This window comes from Oncorhynchus mykiss, chromosome 10 (assembly GCF_057628025.1).
Source record: "Oncorhynchus mykiss isolate SJ-2025 chromosome 10, ASM5762802v1, whole genome shotgun sequence".
Classification (NCBI taxonomy): Eukaryota; Metazoa; Chordata; class Actinopteri; order Salmoniformes; family Salmonidae; genus Oncorhynchus; species Oncorhynchus mykiss.
This window is the reverse complement of record NC_143031.1, coordinates 19882313-19902798: the sequence shown is the minus strand read 5'-3', so window position 1 is coordinate 19902798 and position 20486 is coordinate 19882313. Positions and strand designations below refer to the sequence as shown.

Genomic DNA, 20486 nt, shown 5'->3' with positions numbered 1-20486 from the left:
GTGGTGAAGGAAGGAAACATCTCCACCTCGCTGACCCTCAACACTGGAGCCCCACAAGGGTGTGTGCTCAGCCCCCTCGTGTACTCCCTGTTCACCCATGACTGCGTGGCCATGCACGCCTCCAACTCAATCATCAAGTTTGCAGACGACACAACAGTAGCAGGCTTGATTACTTAAAACTACGAGACAATCTACAGGGAGGAGGTGCGGACAATCGGAGTGTGGTGTCAGAAAAACAACCTCTCACTCAACGTCAACAAAACGAGATGATTGTGGACTTCAGGAAACAGCAGAGGGAGCACCCCCTATCCACATAGAAGGAACAGCAGTGGAGAAAGTGGAAAGTTAAGTTCCTCAGCGTACACATCAACGACCCTAAAAAACCCTGACTAATTTTTACAAATCCACAATCACAGCGTGGTACGGCAACTGCTCCGCCCTCAACCGCAAGGCTCTCCAGAGGGTGGTGAGGTCTGCACAACTCTTCACCGGGGGCAAACTACCTGCCCTGCATGACACCTATAGCACCCGATGTCCCAGGAAGGCAAAAAAGATCATCACAGACAACAACCACCCGAGCCACTGCCTGTTCACACCGCTACCATCCAGAAGGCGAGGTCAGTATCAGTGCATCAAAGCTGGGACCGAGAGACTGAAGAACAGCTTATATCTCAAAGGAAATCAGACTGCTAAACAGCAATCAGTAACTCAGAGGCTGCTGCCTACACGGAGACTCAATAACTGGCCACTTTAACAAATGGATCACTAGTCATTTTAAACAAGAGATATGAGTCTCCAGCTTCAGTGATTTTTGCAGTTCGTTCCAGTCATTGGCAGCAGAGAACTGGAAGGAAAGGCGGCCAAAGTAGGAATTGGCTTTGGGGGTGACTAGTGAGATACAGTGCCTTGCGAAAGTATTCGGCCCCCTTGAACTTTGCGACCTTTTTCCACATTTCAGGCTTCAAACATAAAGATATAAAACTGTATTTTTTTGTGAAGAATCTACAACAAGTGGGACACAATCATGAAGTGGAACAACATTTATTGGATATTTCAAACTTTTTTAACAAATCAAAAACTGAAAAATTGGGCGTGCAAAATTTTTCAGCCCCTTTACTTTTAGTGCAGCAAACTCTCTCCAGAAGTTCAGTGAGGATCTCTGAATGATCCAATGTTGACCTAAATGACTAATGATGATAAATACAATCCACCTGTGTGTAATCAAGTCTCTGTATAAATGCACCTGCACTGTGATAGTCTCAGAGGTCCGTTAAAAGCGCAGAGAGCATCATTAAGAACAAGGAACACACCAGGCAGGTCCGAGATACTGTTGTGAAGAAGTTTAAAGCCGGATTTGGATACAAAAATATTTCCCAAGCTTTAAACATCCCAAGGAGCACAGTGCAAGCGATAATATTGAAATGGAAGGAGTATCAGACCACTGCAAATCTACCAAGACCTGGCCGTCCCTCTAACCTTTCAGCTCATACAAGGAGAAGACTGATCAGAGATGCAGCCAAGAGGCCCATGATCACTCTGGATGAACTGCAGAGATCTACAGCTGAGGTGGGAGACTCTGTCCATAGGACAACAATCAGTCGTATATTGCACAAATCTGGCCTTTATGGAAGAGTGGCAAGAAGAAAACCATTTCTTAAAGATATCCATAAAAAGTGTTGTTTAAAGTTTGCCACAAACCACCTGGGAGACACACCAACCATGTGGAAGAAGGTGCTCTGGTCAGATGAAACCAAAATTGAACTTTTTGGCAACAATGCAAAACGTTATGTTTGGCGTAAAAGCAACACAGCTCATCACCCTGAACACACCATCCCCACTGTCAAACATGGTGGTGGCAGCATCATGGTTTGGGCGTGCTTTTCTTCAGCAGGGACAGGGAAGATGGTTAAAATTGATGGGAAGATGGATGGAGCCAAATACAGGACCATTCTGGAAGAAAACCTGATGGAGTCTGCAAAAGACCTGAGACTGGGATGGAGATTTGTCTTCCAACAAGACAATGATCCAAAACATAAAGCAAAATCTACAATAGAATGGTTCAAAAATAAACATATCCAGGTGTTAGAATGGCCAAGTCAAAGTCCAGACCTGAATCCAATCGAGAATCTGTGGAAAGAACTGAAAACTGCTGTTCACAAATGCTCTCCATCCAACCTCACTGAGCTCGAGCAGTTTTGCAAGGAGGAATGGGAAAAAAATTCAGTCTCTCGATGTGCAAAACTGATAGAGACATACCCCAAGCGACTTACAGCTGTAATCACAGCAAAAGGTGGCGCTACAAAGTATTAACTTAAGGGGGCTGAATAATTTTGCATGCCCAATTTTTCAGTTTTTGATTTGTTAAAAAAGTTTGAAATATCCAATAAATGTCGTTCCACTTCATGATTGTGTCCCACTTGTTGTTGATTCTTCACAAAAAACTACAGTTTTATATCTTTATGTTTGAAGCCTGAATTGTGGCAAAAGGTTGCAAAGTTCAAGGGGGCCGAATACTTTCGCAAGGCACTGTATATATACTGTATTTTATACCCTCCATTGCACCTTGCCTACGCCGCTCGACCATCCATATACTTATATGTACATATTCTCATTCACCCCTTTTAGATATGTGTGTATTACGTAGTTGTTGGGGAATTGTTAGATATTACAGCACTGTCGGGAACCAGAAGCACAAGAATTTCACTACACTCGCATTAACATCTGCTAACCATGAGTATGTGAAAAATACAATTTGATTTGACGACAGCTCAGCGTTCAACACCATAGTGCCCTCAAAGCTCATCAATAAGCTAAGGACCCTGGAACTGAACAACTCCCTCTGCAACTGAATCCTGGACTTTCTGACGGGCCGCCCCCAGGTGGTAACGGTAGGTAACAACATATCAGCCACGCTGATCCTCAACACACAGGCCCCTCAAGGGTGCGTGCTCAGTCCCCTCCTGTACTCCCTGTTCACTCATGACTGCACGGCCAGGCACGACTCCAACACCATCATTAAGTTTGCCGATGACACAACAGTGGTAGGCTTGATCACCGACAACGACGAGACAGTCTATAGGGAGGAGGTCAGAGACCTGGCCGTGTGGTGCCAGGACAACAACCTCTCCCTCAATGTGATCAAGACAAAGGAGATGATTGTGGACTACAGGAAAAGGAGGACCGAGCACATTTTCATTGACCGTGCTGTAGTGGAGCAGGTTGAGAACTTCAAGTTCCTTGGTGTCCACATCACCAACAAACTAACATGGTCCAAGCATACCAAGACAGTCATGAAGAGGGCACGACAAAACCTATTCCCCCTCAAGAGAGTTTCCTCAAAAGGTTCTACAGCTGCACCATCGAGAGCATCCTGACTGGTTGCATCACTACCTGGTATGGCAACTGCTCGGTCTCCGACCACAAGGCACTACAGAGGGTAGTGCATACGGCCCAGTACATCACTGTGGCCAAGCTTCCTGCCACCCAGGCCCTCTATACTAGTCGGTGTCAGAGGAAGGCACTACAATTTGTGAAAGACTCCAGCCACCCTAGTCATAGACTGTTCTCTCTGCTACCACACGGCAAGTAGTACCGGAGCACCAAGTCTAGGTCCAAGAGCCTTCTAAGCAGCTTCTACACCCAAGCCATAAGACTCCTGAAAATCTAATCAAATGGCTACCCAGACCATTTGCAGTGCATTGCCCACCCTCTTTTACACAGCTGCTATTCTGTTATCATCTATACCTAGTCACTTTAATAACTCTACCTACATGTACATATTACCTCAATTACCTCGACTAACTGGTGCTCCTGCACATGGACTCTGTACCGGTACCCCCTGTTTATAGTCTCGCTATTGTTACTTTACTGCTACTCTTTAATTACTTGTTCCTTTTATTTCTTATTTGTATTTTTTAAACTGCATTGTTGGTTAGGGGCTTGTAAGTAAACAACATCTGTTGTATTAAGGCATGTGACTAGGTCTGCACATTTTGGGTAATATTCAGGGGTGGAAACTTTCCGTGGGAATTAATGGCAATATTTGGGAATATGTGCAAATTAATATTAATACCATTTAAATGTAGAAGTTTTTGCATTGGATATATTTACCATTTCATAGGGAGACAGAAACATAAACCTTTTACCTAATCATAAGTAGACATAATTGCAAATTATTAAATCCTTCCAATAGAAATAAAGAAAAACTATTTAGTTACGGACTTGAACTGTAATTAAATTAGTTGACTTCACATGAGATGATTTCACTGAACAACAAAAGTGAATATTGAATGATCTCCAATGATCCATTGCATCTCTCAAAAACGTTTTCAACATATGTGTAAAATTATAGTCTAGAAACTAAAGCTTTGGTTGTCTTCCTCTCAGGCTTCCATGTCTTCTCCCTGGACCTCCTCAATGTCCACCTCTTGATCATCAGACTCTGAGGCCTCATCTTCACTGTCACTTTCCAACCTTGTCGAGGATGGCTCGTTGTCAGGCTCAAAAAGCCTCAAATTTGCCCGGATGACTACCAATTTTTTAACCCTTGTATTGATCAGCCTGTTGCGTGCTTTGGTGTGTGTGTTCCCAAACAAGGACCAGTTGTGCTCTGAGGTGACTGATGTTTGTGGGATTTGGAGAATGATGGAGGCAACAGGGGAAAGAGCCTCAGATCCACAAAGTCGCTTCCACCAGGTGGCTGATTAGATATCTTAGCACGACTGCCATATTGCATCTCAATCCCAAAGCCCTTGCTTGGAACTCTACTTCGCCAGACTACCAAGAACCTTGACCTCATTCAGGCCAAGGTGGCGAGACAGTAGTGATGACACCATAGGCCTTGTTGATCTCTGCACCAGACAGGATGCTCTTGCCAGCATACTTGGGGTCCTACATGTACGCTGCGGCATGTATGGGCTTCAGGCAGAAGTCTTCACACTTTTTGATGCATTTCAGAACTGTAGTTTCCTCTGCTTGGAGCAACAGTGAAGTGGGCAGGACAGTACGGATTTCTCTTACATCTGCAAGCAAAGTCTGAACTAGAGGTCGATCGATTAATCAGCATTTTTGGACACATTATGGCCGATTACATTGCATTCCATGAGGAAACTGCGTGGCAGGCTGACCACCTGTGACGTGAGTGCAGCAAGGAGCCAAGGTAAGTTGCTAGCTAGCATTAAACTCTATGATTTGATAATTGATAGAGTAGTCTGAGCGGTGGTAGGGGGCAGCAGGTTCGTAAGCATTCATTCAAACTATACTGCGTTTGCCAGCAGCTCTTAGCAGTGCTTGATTCACACGCTGTTAATGACTTCAAGCCTATCCACTCCTGAGATTAGGCTGACAATACTAAAGTGCCTATTAGAACATCCAATTGTCAAAAGTATATGAAATACAATGGTATAGAGAGAAATAGTCGACGCGTCATAATTCCTATAATAACTACAACCTAAAACTTAACTGGGAATATTGAAGAACTGGGAATATTCAACCACCAGCTTTCATATGTTCTCATGTTGTTAAGGTTTTCTTCCGTCGAAGGAGAGGAGGACCAAAATGCAGTGTGGTTATTTCGATTGATCTTTAATAAAGATAATGACGACCAATACAAAACCATAAACATATATATATATATATATATTTTTTTTTTAAACAGCCCTATCTGGTGCAAACAAACACAGAGACAGGAACAATCACCCACGAACCACTCAAATAATATGGCTGCCTAAATATGGTTCCCAATCAGAGACAACGATAAACACCTGCCTCTGATTGAGAACCACTCCAGGCAACCATAGACTTTCCTAGACAACCCCACTAACCACAATCCCATAACCTACAAAAAAACCCTAGACAAAACACACACTCAATCCGTGCAATGGCTACTGCTATAGGAGTTTCAGGCTGCTTTCCACTCTCTCCCAAAATACATCATCCAGGAGAATCCTCTTGATGTGGCTGTCCATATCGGCAGACTGTGATATGGCCATTTCTTGGAGAGACTCCTTCCCCTCCAGGAGACTGTCAAACATAATGACAACACCACCCCAACAAGTGTTGCTGGGCAGCTTCAATGTGGTGCACTTATTCTTCTCACTGTGCTTGGTGAGGTAGATTGCTGCTATAACTTGATGACCCTTCACATACCTAACCATTTCCTTGGCTCTCTTGTTTTCAGTGCCATTATGTCATTGAGGAGCAGATTCAATGCATGAGCAGCACAGCCAATGGGTGTGATGGGAGGGTAGGACTCCTCAACTTCAGACCAATCAGCCTTCATGTTCGTAGCATTGTCTGTCACCAGTGCAAATACTTTCTGTGGTCCAAGGACAATGACGACTGCCTTCAGCTCATCTACAATATAGAGACCGGTGTGTCTGTTGTCCCTTGTGTCTGTGCTCTTGTAGAATACTGGTTGAGGGGTGGAGATGATGTAGTTAATTATTCCTTGCCCATGAACGTTCGACCACCCATCAGAGATGAATGCAATACAGTCTGCTTTCTCTATGATTTGCTTGACATTCACTTGAACTCTGTTGGACTCTGCATCCAGCAAATGAGTAGATAAAGCATGTCTGGTTGGAGGGGTGTGTGCTGGGCGAAGAACATTCAGAAATCTTGTCCAATACACATTGCCTGTGAGCATCAGAGGTGAACCAATTGCATATACAGCTCGAGCAAGACATTCATCAGCATTTCTCTGACTATGATCCTCCATTGAGTCAAAAAAACTTCTGATTCTAGGAGAACCATGAGCTGTTGCTATCGATAAAGTGTCTGATTCATAATTTTCACCTCGAATAGAAGTAGAGGGACTTTTGTCAGAGGTTGCTTGTTGTGAGTGCTGAGGGAACTTTATGCACTTGGCCAGATGATTCTGCATCTTTGTTGCATTCTTCACATGTTATTTGGCACAGTATTTGCAAATGTACACAGCTTTTCCTTCTACATTAGCGGCAGTAAATGTCTCCACACATCAGATAGTGCCCGTGGCATTTTCCTGTAAAGATTAGGAGAAAAAAAAGAGTAAAAAAAACAACAAATACAATTCCATGTACAGATAAATAGTTAAGCAGTTAGATTAAACAACTCCTTTGTAAGATACACGTTTAATTTTAAATAAGTATGTAAACAGGTGTATTAACACTCAGTTAGCAGGCTCAAGCAAGCTAAAAATCCACATGATAGCAAAAAATAACTAGCAGAAACTGTTAACAAGTTAGAAATGATTTAAACACACTTTGCCGTAGGCTACTATTTATTAGTTAACAAAATATAATGTATGTCACATAAAATATATTCACCCCACCCAATATTGTAATCAAAACTTACCAGAAAGCATGTAGGCCTTGGCTCAGACAGTGTGGTAGTGTGGGCTCAATAGCATCTCATTAGTGTGTAAGATCTTGAGAATCAGCTGTACATGTGATGGAAGAGCGCACTACACATGTGATGGAAGAATGCACTGTGCATGCAGAGGATTGCAATTCCATTGAATTGGGGATAATGTAACCAAAATATGCCACAAGACCTAGAATTACCTTGTGTATCCCACAAAAAACATTCACTGTTATAAGCTAGCTTTTTTGATGAATTTAAGCAAAATTCCCCAAATTCCCGAGCTTAACTTCCCATGGACAATTTCTGATTTTCTTTTTTAAATTTACCAGAAAGTTTCCTACCCTTTGCAACCCTACATGTGACTAATACAATTTGATTTGACATCTTGTAATGAATAATGTGGATATTGAGCAGGTTGAGGAGACTAAACTTCTTGGAGTAACCCAGGATTGTAAACTGCCATGGTCAAAACATATTGAAACAACAGTAGCTAGGATGGGGAGGAGTCTGTCTATAATAAAGCGATGCTCTGCATTCTTAACAGCACTAACAAGGCAGGTCCTACCGGCCCTAGTTTTGTCGCACCTGGACTACTGTTCAGTCGTGTGGTCAGGTGCCACAAAAAGGACTTAGGAAAATTGCAATCGGCTCAGAACAGGGCAGCACTGCTGGCCCTTGGATGTACACAGAGAGCTAACAATAATATGCATGTCAATCTCTCCTGGCTGAAAGTGGAAGAGAGCTTGACTTCTTCACTACTTGTATTTGTGAGAGGTATTGACATGTTGAATGTACCGAGCTGTATGTGTGAACTACTGGCAGCTCGGACACCCATGCATACCCCACAAGACATGCCACCAGAGGTCTCTTCACAGTCCCCAAATCCAGAACAGACAATGGGGGGTGCACAGTACTACATAGAGCCATGGCTACATGGAACTCTATTCCACATCAAGTAACTCATGCAAGAAGTAAAATTGTATTTAAAAAAACGTACAGAACAGCAGGGACAGTGAAGCCACACAAACAAAGACACATGCATACAAACACACAATAACAAACACACTATACACACACATGTACACATGGATTTTGTGTTACAGATGCTATGTGGTAGTAGAGTAGAGGCCTGAGGGCACACACTTAATATGTTGTGAAATCTGTTATGAATGTATTGTAATGTTTTTAAAATGTATAACTGCCTTCATTTTGCTGGACCCCAGGACCCCATCCATGGAAATGACTGGTACAAGAAAAATATGGTGGAAACTCCCTCTAGCATAGAATCATGCTTTAATTGTAAGTGGAGTACACAAGTCAAGAGCACACTCCAGGAAAATGTGGGATGCAGCCACACATTGAAAACTGACATTCACATAATAGCAGAAATGGGGCAGCTGAAAACCTTCTGGTGCAACGCTGTGACCATGTCTCTCTCCGTCACTGTGGAGGAAACTGTTCTCCATTCCAGATAAACTCAGTGCTTTTTAAACTGGGGCAAGGTCATGTCTTGCCTATAGGTACCCTGATGCTGTTGTATCATTGTGCCAAAAAATATCAAATGTGGAAATGGCCACATACAGCATGATTTTCAGTTGGTTGGAGGAGCATGGGGCTCAAAATAGCTGAGCTGTGGGTTTGATTTAGGTATTGTATTGAATAAATGTCATAACAATATGTTTCTTTGGATTTAATTAGGCCTATATTACTACTGTGTTGGCCAATAGCCATGTACAATGACTATAGTTGGCTATATACACTGAGTGTACAAAACATTAGAAACACATTCCTAATATTGAGTTGCAACCCCTTTTGCGCTCAGAACAGTCTAAATTTGCCAGGGCATGGACTCCACAAGGTGTAGAAAGTGTTCCACAGAGATGCTGGCCATGTTGACTCTAATGCTTCCCACAGTTGTGTCAAGCTGGCTGGATGTCCTTTGGGTGGTAGACCATTCTTGATACACATGGGAAACTGTTAAGCGTGGAAAACCCAGAAGCATTGCAATTCTTGACACAAACCAGTGTGCCCAGCACCTACTACTATACCCCATCCAAAGACACCTAAATATGTTGTCTTGCCCATTCACCCTCTGAATAGCACACATACACAATCCATGTCTCAATTGTCTCAAGGCTTAAAAATCCTTATTTAACCTGTCCCCTCCCCTTCTACACTGATGAAATGGATTTAACAAGTGACATAAAAAAAAAGGGATCATAGCTTTCACCTGGATTCACCTGGTCTGTCATGGAAAGAGCAGGTGTTATTAATGTTTTATATACACACCACCCAGTTCATGACAATGGATCGCACGTGGCATTCGCATGCTATATAAAGCAAGCAGACAGGCATCGAGGCATTGTTACTGTTCGATTGACCTCTAGAATGGGAAAAATTAGTGACTTAAGCGACTTTGAGAGTGGTATGATGGTCGGTGCCAGGAATGCCAGATCCAGTGTCTAGGGTAAACAGAGAATGGTGCAACTAGGGTTGCACATGTTGGGGAATATTCGAAGGTGGAAACTTTCCGTGGGAATTAACGGAAATATATGCAAAATAATATTAAGACCATTTAAATGTAGATGTTTTTTGCTTTGGATATATAGTTGAAGTCAGAAGTTTTTTTTATTTATTTAACCTTTATTTAACCAGGTAAGGTAGTTGAGAACAAGTTCTCATTTACAACTGCGACCTGGCCAACATAAAGCAAAGCAGTGTGACACAAACAACAACACAGAGTTACACATGGAATAAACTAGCTTACAGTCAATAACACAATAGAAAAAAATAAAGTCTATATACAGTGTGTGCAAATGGCGTGAGGAGGTAAGGCAAAAAAAATAGGCCATAGTAGCGAAGTAATTACAATTTAGCAACTTAAAAATCTGCCGTTTCCAGCTACAAAGTCATTTATAACATTAACAATGTCTACACTGTATTTCTGATCAATTTTATGCTATTTTAATGGACTTTTTTTTTGCTTTTCCTTCAAAAACATGGACATTTCTAAGTGACCCCAAACTTTTGAACGGTAGTGTATATATATTGAAATGTATGTTTCATTGGATAAGCGTGTTGACATAATTACCATATTATAATTAATATGAGGCCTAGATTATTACATAAAGCATGGATTCGAACAGTGTGGGTACATGGGAATTAATTACCTGATGTTCTGTCATGGTGGTGGGCCTTGAGCCCACCTGTAGGGGTGGCAGGTAGCCTAGTGGTTAGAGCGTTGGACTTGTGACCGAAAGGTTGCAAGATCTAATCCCTGAGCTGACAAGGTTAAAATCAGTCTGGATTTGAACCAGTTGTCTGTAGTGACGCCTCTAGCACTGAGATGCAGTGTCGGTAAAACACATCACTGGCTAAAATACCGCTAGAGATAGAACAACTCAAGCATCACATCCTGCAGCTTATCCAGACGGTCACTGACCCACTGGCACTTCTAACAGGCAGGTAAAATAAATACAACACATACAGTTGCTGGCCAACAGATCGGAAAACAAAACTTATCCTATAGCCGTTATTGCAGACAGATAACGTAAAAATTATTCTAAAGAAAACAACAATGTAGCAAACTGGAGAGGCATTCAAACGGAGTTTACCGGGCTACTGAGAATGTAGCCCCTGGGGCATCCACACGTGTCAATTTTTTTTTTTTTTTTTTTCCCGTTAGCATTATTACCGAATTGATAAGAGCGTTATTAAAACCAAGCGATCCGCTCAGTATAGTTCAGCACTTAACATTGCATAACTCAGTAGCCAGCGCTGGAGGTTGGCGGGGATTATCAACTGGAGTGACAGGGTTCCCAACTAGAGTGACAGGGTTCAAATGAACATTGAATTGACCCTTGCGCATGTGAGTGCGTAATTTTGACCAAAACGGAGCAATATTCCCAAGGTGTTAGTTATTATGTTGTAATTCACTGGGTTAGCCACCGTTATAATAACGCTACTAACGCTACCTACAATAAGATTTTCGAGTACGACATGTAATGGCCATTAAGACAAATCAAATTTACAAACAAATAATATCTAATCTAATAATATATTTTAGCGCTGTTTGAAAGAGCAAATGTGGCTAATTCGGTTAAAACCTTGTGCCAAGCTCAAGACTCAATTTGTTTTATCAGCTTGCACGACCGTGCTAGCCAGCTAGCTAGCTAGCATAGCCTTAGGGCCAGCTACTGCTTGTCCAGGGTTAAACATATACCATAAAGAAAGGAAATTAATAATTACCTCTCGCTGACCAGTACAACGTCGGCATCGGTCCACTGTTTGAAAATGGAAGGGAGTACTCTCCGAAAGATGAAGAAGAGACCGGGAAAAACTACGACGCCGCAAGCCAGCACTTGCAACATCCTTGCGTTGCACTTGTCCTGCTATCAAGCTAGCGACCTATCTATTATTATAATTTGGTTCGAGGGCTACTAAATGTATTTTACACACCGTGTTTTACACCGGTGACTGGGATTCGCCGTGTTTTCTAGACTGCATTGGTGCTCACGCCACAAGATCCAGTCACCGGTGACCGCTGCGTTTTTCCCTTGCCTCAGCAGCACCACACTGTACCGTTACACAAAAACTAGCGGTGAAGGTACCCGGTGATTGATTGGTCTTCACTCCTGCCCTGGCGCAAAGCCGGTAACGTTAGCCAACACGCTAACTACATGCCGCGGAATACACTTTAATTACGAGGTTTGAGATTATTCAACCAGCAAAAACATGCGCCCGGTAGTCCACGATGAATATCATAAATATGTGAATTAAACCGCGGAAAGGCAAGGTTCGACCTATGCTTCTTCGAGATGGGGTGCTATGCTGCTAACCATCAACGACTCGACAAGCGCTTTTATGCCTGACGGTGCAGACCCTACACACTGTGGACTGCAAGGTGCATTCCGCAAGACAGCGCCATCTAGGCAGCAGCGGACCTGTGCTGCATACCGTTACAGAACCCTGATTATTCTGAATTTAGCTGTTTTAGTAGCCAACTCTTACTAGTCTCCACTAGAACACTGAATTAGACTATGCATTATTATAAAAGCATGCATTTTCTTTAAAAACACTCTATTTATATGTATCACAAAAGAGAAGTAGAAATATAAATATTCACCACATTTTTATGTATTTTCTGTATATGTATTGATGTAATGTGCATGCTATTTCTAATCACCTTAAACGCTGTATAAAACATATAAGTATCAAAAGAGCTCTGTCAATTTTGTATTTGCTCCACATTCTGTATAAGTACAGTACCTTCGTAAAGTATTCAGACCCCTTGACTTTTTCCACATTTTGTTACGTTACAGCCTTATTCTAAAAATGAATAAATTGTTTACATTTGGGGAGTGTCTTCCATTCTTCTCTGCAGATCCTCTCAAGCTCTGTCAGGATGGATTGGGAGCGTCGCTGCAAAGCTATTTTCAGGTCTCTCCAAGAAATATTAGATTGGGTTCAAGTCCGGCCTCTGGCTGGGCCATTCGAGGACATTCAGAGACATGTCCCAAAGCCACTCTTGCATTGTGTGCTTAGGGTTGTTGTTGTGTTGGAAGGTGAACCTTCGCCCCAGTCAGGTCCTGAGCGCTCTGGAGCAGGTTTTCATCAAAGATCTCTGTGTACTTTGCTCCGTTCATCTTTCCCTCGATCCTAACTAGTCTCAAAGAGTTCTATCTTGGTTTCATCAGACAAGGGAATCTTGTTTCTCATGGTCGGAGAGTCTTTAGGTGCCTTTCGGCAAACTCCAAGGGACCTGTTTTGTGCCTTTTACTGAGGAGTGGCTTCTGTCTGGCCACTCTACCATAAAGGCCTGATTGGTGGAGTGCTGCAGAGATGGTTGTCCTTCTGGAAGGTTCTCCCATCACCACAGAGGAACTCTAGAGCTCTGTCAGAGTGACCATCGGGTTCTTGGTCACCTCCCTGACCAAGGCCCTTCTCCCCGATTGCTCAGTTTGTCCGGGTGGCCATCTCTAGGAAGAGTCTTGGTGGTTCCAAACAAATTCCATTTAAGAATGATGGAGGCCACTGTGATCTTAGGGACCTTCAATGCTGCAGAAATGTTTTGGTACCCCTCCCCAGATCTGTGCCAAAACACATTCCTGTCTCGGAGCGCTACGGACAATTCCTTCAACCTCATTGCTTGGTTTTTGCTCTGACATGCACTGTCAACTGTGGGACCTTATTTAGACAGATGTGAGCCTTTCCAGATCATGTCCAATCAATTGAATTTACCACAGGTGGACTCCAATCAAGTTGTATAGTCATCTCAAGGATGATCAATGGAAACAAGATGCACCTGAGCTGAACCTCGAGTCTCATAGCAAATGGTCTGAATACTTAAAACAAATTAAGATAAAATAAACGACCTGTTTTCGCTTTGTCATTATGGGGTATTGTGTGTAGATTGCTGAGGATTTTTATTTAATTAATACATTTTAGAATAAGGCTGTAACATAACAAAATGTGGAAAAAGTCAAGGGGTCTGAATACTTTCCGAAGGCACTGCATATCAATGTATACGATGGGGGACAACAGTAAGTAGTGAGTGAAGGTTTTCATGCTGAGGGGGGTATGGTGGGGTGGGTAAAGGGCAGTGTGGCATTAATGGCGCTCCGGCTGTGGCGCTCACTGAGTGGTGGAGGGCTCATGGTGTGAGGGCTTAGTGACCCACAGGTCACCCAGTGCTGTTGAGTCCACACAGGCTCCCCTTTGTTCTCCAGTCTGCCCGTCACAGCCCCTAATCCTGCCCCTGCCCCATGGGCTCCCAAAGCCAGCACCGCCCACTTACCCCTACTGAGTCCTCACACACACACACACACACACACACACACACACACACACACACACACACACACACACACACACACACACACACACACACACACACACACACACACACAAGGGAGAGAGATATCCTGTTGGTGTTACTGCTCTCTCTCATGCTATCTCCCACTCTCCCAGATTCAGATATACTTTATTAACATGAATGACAAGGCCACTGTTGCTAAATCAAAGTGAGATAATTACATAAACAAGAACAGTAAATGAATAAATAAATAAATAATAGTAATGGTGATTAGAGGAAGAGGAAAAAAATATATAAATAAAAATATATATTATTGCTTGGTACTTTTTTCACTAGTCTGTGGTAAAATGTCACAACTGTTAGTACAAAACTTAAAACACATATTCAACAATGCTGTTTTTTCAAAACTTTATGTGCATTTTCAATTGACTTAGTACAACACACATAATCACACAGTAACTTTTTCACCAAACCTAATCAGTGTTTCATCTAGAAATACCTTAAATGTAAAGTAATTGCAGAATCTTGTTTCTCATGGTCTGAGAGTGTTTAGGTGCATTTTGGCAAACTCCAAGCGACCTGTTATGTGCCTTTTAGTGAGGAGGGGATTCCGTCTGGCCACTCTACCATAAAGGCCTGATTGGTGGAGTGCTGCAGAGATGGTTGTCCTTCTGGAAGGTTCTCCCATCTCCACAGAGGAACTGTGAAGCTCTGTCAGAAGTACCATTGGGTTATTGGTCACCTGTCTGACCAATGCCATTCTCCCCCAATTGAGCAGTTTGTCCGGGTGGCCAGCTCTAGTAAGAGTCTTGGTGGTTCCAAACAAATTCCCTTTAAGAATGATGGAGGCCACTGTGTTCTTGTGGACCTTCAATGCTGCAGAATGTTTTTGGTACCCTTCCCCAGATCTGTGCCTCGACACAATCCTGTCTCGGAACTGAAAGGACAATTCTTTCAACCTCATGGCTTGGTTTTTGCTCTGACATGAACTGTCAACTGTGGACCTTATATAAAGGGGTGTGTGTCTTTCCAAATAATTTCTAATCAATTGAATTTACCACAGGTGGACTCCAATGAAGTTGTAGAAACATCTCAAGAATGATCAATGGAAACAGGATGCACCTGAGCTCAATTTTGAGTCTCATGGCAAAGGGTCTGAATAAGCATAGCAAAGGGTCTGAATTAAATATCTAAAAATCTGTTTTCGCTTTGTCATTATGGGGTATTGTGTGTAGATTGATGAGATGTTATATTTATTCATCCACTTTATAATAAGGCTGTAACGTAATAAAATGTGGAAAAAGTCAAGGGGTCTGAATACTTTCCGAATGCAATGTATGGTACATGACAACCATACATGTTGACTACTCATTATTGCCAATTGATTTAACATAGTGGTAACAACAATTGGTCACAATTTAACGAAAAAGATGTTACAGACAAGATACTTTACAATTTACATACATTTAAAAATATTAACATGTATTTTATGTGTGCATCTATCAGTTCGGAAAGTATTCAGTCCCCTTGACTTGTTCCACATTTTGTTACATTACAGGCTTATTCTAAAATGTATTAAATGACACATTTTACGCATCAATCTACACACAATACCCCATAATGACAAAGCGAAAACTGTTTTTTAGAAATACCTTGTTTACATAAGTATTCAGACTCTTTGCTATATGGCTCGAAATTGAGATCAAGTGCATCCTGTTTCCATGGATCATACTTGAGATATTTCTGCAACTTGATTGGAGTCCACCTGTGGTAAATCCAATTGATTGGACGTGATTTGGAAAGGCACACACCTGACTAACAAAGGTCCCAGTGCATGTCAGAGCAAAAACCAAGCCATGAGGTCGAAGGAATTGTCCGTAGATCTCCAAGACTGGATTCTTTTTTGACACATATCTGGGAGGGGTACCAAACAATTTATGCAGCATTGAAGGTCCCCAAGATCACAGTGGCCTCCATCATTCTTAAATGGAAGAAGTTTGGAACCACCAAGACTTTTCTTAGAGCTGGCCACCTGGCCAAACTGAGCAATTGGGGGAGAAGGGCCTTGGTCAGGGAGGTGACCAAGAACCCGATGGTCACTCTGTCAGAGCTCCACAGTTCCTCTGTGGAGATGGTAGAACCTTCCAGCACCACAAACATCTCTGTAGCACTCCACCAATCAGGCCTTTATGGGAGAGTGGCCAGACAGAAGCCACTCCTCAGTAAAAGGCACATGACAGCCTGCTCTGTGTTTGCTAAAAGGCACCCAAAGACTCTCAGACCATGAGCAATAAGATTCTCTTGTCTGATGAAACCAAGATTGAACTTGAATGCCAAGCATCACGTCTGGAGGAAACCTGGCACCATCCCTACGGTACTAACAGCATCATGGTACTAACAGCATCATGCTGTGGGGATGTTTTTCAGTGGCAGAGACTGGGAGACTAGTACAGAGAGATCCTTGATGAAAACCTGCTTCAGAGAGCTCAGGACCTCATACTGAGGCAAAGGTTCACCTTCCAAGAGGACGACGACCCAAAGCACACAGCCAAGGCAATGCAGGAGTGGATTCCGGACAAGTCTCTGACTGTCCTTGAGTGGCCCAGCCAGAGCATGGACTTGAACCTGATCAAACATCTCTGTAGAGACCTGAAAATGCTGTGCAGCGACGCTCCCCATCCAACCTGACAGAGCTTGAGAGGATCTGCAGAGAAGAATGGGAGAAACTCCCCAAATACAGTTGTGCCAAGCTTGTAGCATCATACCCAAGAAGACTCTAGGCTGTAATCACTGCCAAAGGTGATTCAAGAAAGTACTGAGTAAAGGGTCTGAATACTTATGTAAATGTTATATTTTCTTTATTTTTTGTAAAAAATTCTAAAAACCTTGTTTTGCTTTGTCATTATGGGGAATTGTTGGGCTCCCAAGTGGTGCAGCGGTCTAAGACACTGCAACTCAGCGCTAGAGGTGTCACTACAGACCCTGGCTCATTTCCAGGCTGTATTACAACCGGCCATGATTGGGAGTCTCATAGGGCGGCACACAATTGGCCCAGCGTCGTCCAGGTTTGGCTGGGGTAGGTCATCATTGTAAATAAGAGTTTGTTCTTAACTGACTTGCCTATTTAAATAAAGGTTAAATGAAACATTAAAAATTAAATAAAAGGAAATGTGCATAGATTTATGAAGGGTAAAAAAAACGATTGAATCCATTTTAGAATAAGGCTGTAACGGAACAACATGTGGAGTGGAACAGGTGAACCCAAGAGCAGACTCATAGACTGGGATGAGGTAACCAAGGTATTTATTGAAACACGGGGGGAAGATTGAGTGCAGGCCAGGGGAAGCTCGGGTGGGTTGCTGAAAACCAGGTGCGGTGGCTCAGGCTGGAGCGAGAGGTGTGGGGACAGGGTAAGCAGATCCGGAGGGGAATCCAAGGGAGCGTAGAGTGGGGAATCCAGGACAGAGTAGCAGGACTGACGAGAAGTCGGACTGGAGACAGGGACCAGAATCAGAGCGGGCAGAACTGTAGCGGAGAAGAAAACAGCATCAAGCAAGGAAAACAGGCACAACAGGATCTAAATAGTAGGGAACCGTAGACTGACTGAGCAGAGATCTGGCAGTGTGGAAGTGGCAGTGCTGAGTGTCTGTAAAGGTCTTGATTATGGAACAGATTGCAGCTGGTGGGGATCTGCTCTGACACACCTGTCTCCGCTCATACAATCACACACACACATAGAGAGAGAGAGAGAGAGAGAGAGAGAGAGAGAGAGAGAGAGAGGAAGAGCACACTAGGGGAGTGGCGGCAGATCAAGAGACACCGGATGAGCACTAGAGGGCGTGGCAGGAGCAGATGCGACACACTGTTCGTTGTTGGCATTTCCAGCTTAAGTTTTCCCACTATGCCAATGAAGTAATCATTAAAATTATTGCCAACATCGAATGGTTTTCTGATGGATAAGCCATCTGATTCAATGAAAGATGGAATTGAATTTGTTTTTCTGCCCATCATTTCAATCTTTATATCATTGACCTTGGATTCATAATACTGTTTCCTCTTCTTTTTGTTGAGTTTAGTCACATACTTTCTCAATTTGCAGTAAGTCAGCCAGTCAGATGTGCAGCCAGACTTATTAGCCACTCCTTTTGCCCCATCTCTTTCAAACATACAGTTGTTCAATTCCTCATCAATCCATGGAGCCTTAACAGTTCTAACTGTCAGTTTCTTAACAGGTGCATGTTTATTAATAATTGGAAGACTCAATTTAATTAATTAATCAAGTGCAGCGTCTGGATGCTCCTTATTAATCACATCAGACCAACAAATATTTTTAACAATGAGGACATTCATGTAGATGAGAATTGATGGCCAAATGCTCAAGACATGCTTGATGCAAATGAATGCATACTACACGTTGTTTTATTTTTATTCATTTAAGTTGTTTAATTTAGTTTTTTACATTTAATTACAGACAGTACAACTATGTTGCAATTATACTGAAAAGTGCAATGTTTTTTTGCATGAATGATTGTAGAGGATGTCTTTATTGATCACACCTTTGATTACACGTTGGATAGATCTTATGGAAATTATAGATTTTCTGTCAATTTTGTTGGATAATGTAAGTGTTTTGCCTAATGTGAAAAATGTGTAATCTACTGTAATTTACAGTACTGTAACATATTACTTTCAGTACTTTTAAACACGTATCTTGCATGGTTTGCTATTGGATTAACTGGTAGTTAAAACAACTAAATTGAAAATGTATCATTATGTTGTGTTTTGGTGATTAAACCAATGTTCTCATTACATTTCACGATAAACTTAAGTTTTGAATCCATGGTTGTGTGGTGACAGATGTTTACGATCCAAATTAATGCACAATGACAGGTTTTGAATGAAAGACTGGCTTCGTTACAAGCGTGACCAGTGAGTTTTGTACTAAAAGTTATGAAAATGTACCACATACTTGTGAAAATAATACCAAAGGGATTAAAAATATATAGTTTTTTGTAAAGTAATAAGATTTAAATGATATAAATGAATAAAAATAGTAGAGATAATCTAAAAATAATTTAGCTTTGATAAGTAAAAAAATATAAAAAAAGAAGAACATGTATATCAGTACAATGAAGTCATGCAGTGTATATCTATAAAACATTGAATCAGTACAATGAGACCATCTATGGAATGTAGGTGCGCATGCATGTGTCTGTAGTGTGTGTGCGTGTCCGCACAACCAATTTGTGCACATAGTTTTGCATGGGTGTGTGGATAAGTATATGAGTGTATTTCATGCTATTTTACAGAAATTATTGAAATAATTTAAAAAGGAAACAAAACAAAAAGAGAGCTAAACACAATGACACAAAACAAAAACACAAATAACTGCAAAGTCTATTCTCTCTCTTTCTCTCATTACCATGACGGTCCGGGGGCAAATCTCCTCTTCATACTCATACAAACTCATCTTCAACCATCTCACAGGCTACCAACCTGTAGGCTTAGTCTTGAATCATTCAGTAGAACTCTGTATAATCAACACAATGCTATTCACAGAGCAGTATATATTTTATTAACACATGTTCATTTTACTGGGCCTATTCAAGGGGTGCGTCCCAAATGGTGCCCTATGTAGTGCACTATGTAGGGAATAGGGTGACATTTGGGACACAAGGTGTAGATGAAGAAGCCCATTGTCCATTGACACCAATGGAAAATGTCTGACAGCTTGGCTCCAACCATTCAGGGCCCTACATGAATACACTGCCATAATGACAGACACACTGTATTTCAAGAATTCAAGAGGAAGGAAAAAACCTCTAGTTATCATTCATCACCCCCCGGGCGCACACTTGTTGAGTCAATGTTGTTTCCACGTAATTTCAATGAAACTACGTCAAACCAATGTGGAATAGATGTTGAATTGATGTTTGTGCCCAGTATCTACCATATTCCTTAAATCCTTATATTACATAGTATATGTATTTTATCCAATCACCTTGGCTTTTACCACCTGGATCAGTTAAGGAACTGATTTGGCTGATAATGGCTATTTTTGAGGAAGGGTGTACTTGCAATAATTGTAATGTGTTTATTATTATTTTCTACTTAGTTGAATGCACTGAATGTAAGTTGCTATGTATAAGAATGTGTCCTAAATGACAAAAACTTTAATGAAGGACACCTTGAATATATATATTCTTATAATCATAATCTTTCCCTTTGACAGCCTTAAGATATGGTTTTGTACTGTTTTAATGCATGGTTCCCAGTTAGGTCTATCTCCTGTCTTTCCTCATTGCCCTGAAGTCAGATAAGAGGTTGACAG

The 20486-nt window shown here is 41.9% G+C and overlaps 1 protein-coding gene across 1 annotated transcript in view; it reads right to left on the bottom strand.

Moving 5' to 3' along the window:
• The window catches only part of LOC110533465 (ceramide synthase-like), a 44392-nt gene extending 32129 nt beyond the window's left edge, over positions 1-12263 (bottom strand). Inside the window, exon 1 of the mRNA XM_021617695.3 lies at positions 11590-12263. Coding sequence (XP_021473370.1) covers positions 11590-11711 — 122 coding nt within the window. The 5' untranslated portion in view covers positions 11712-12263. The remainder of the gene's footprint in view (positions 1-11589) is intronic.
• Positions 12264-20486: the final 8223 nt, after the last annotated feature.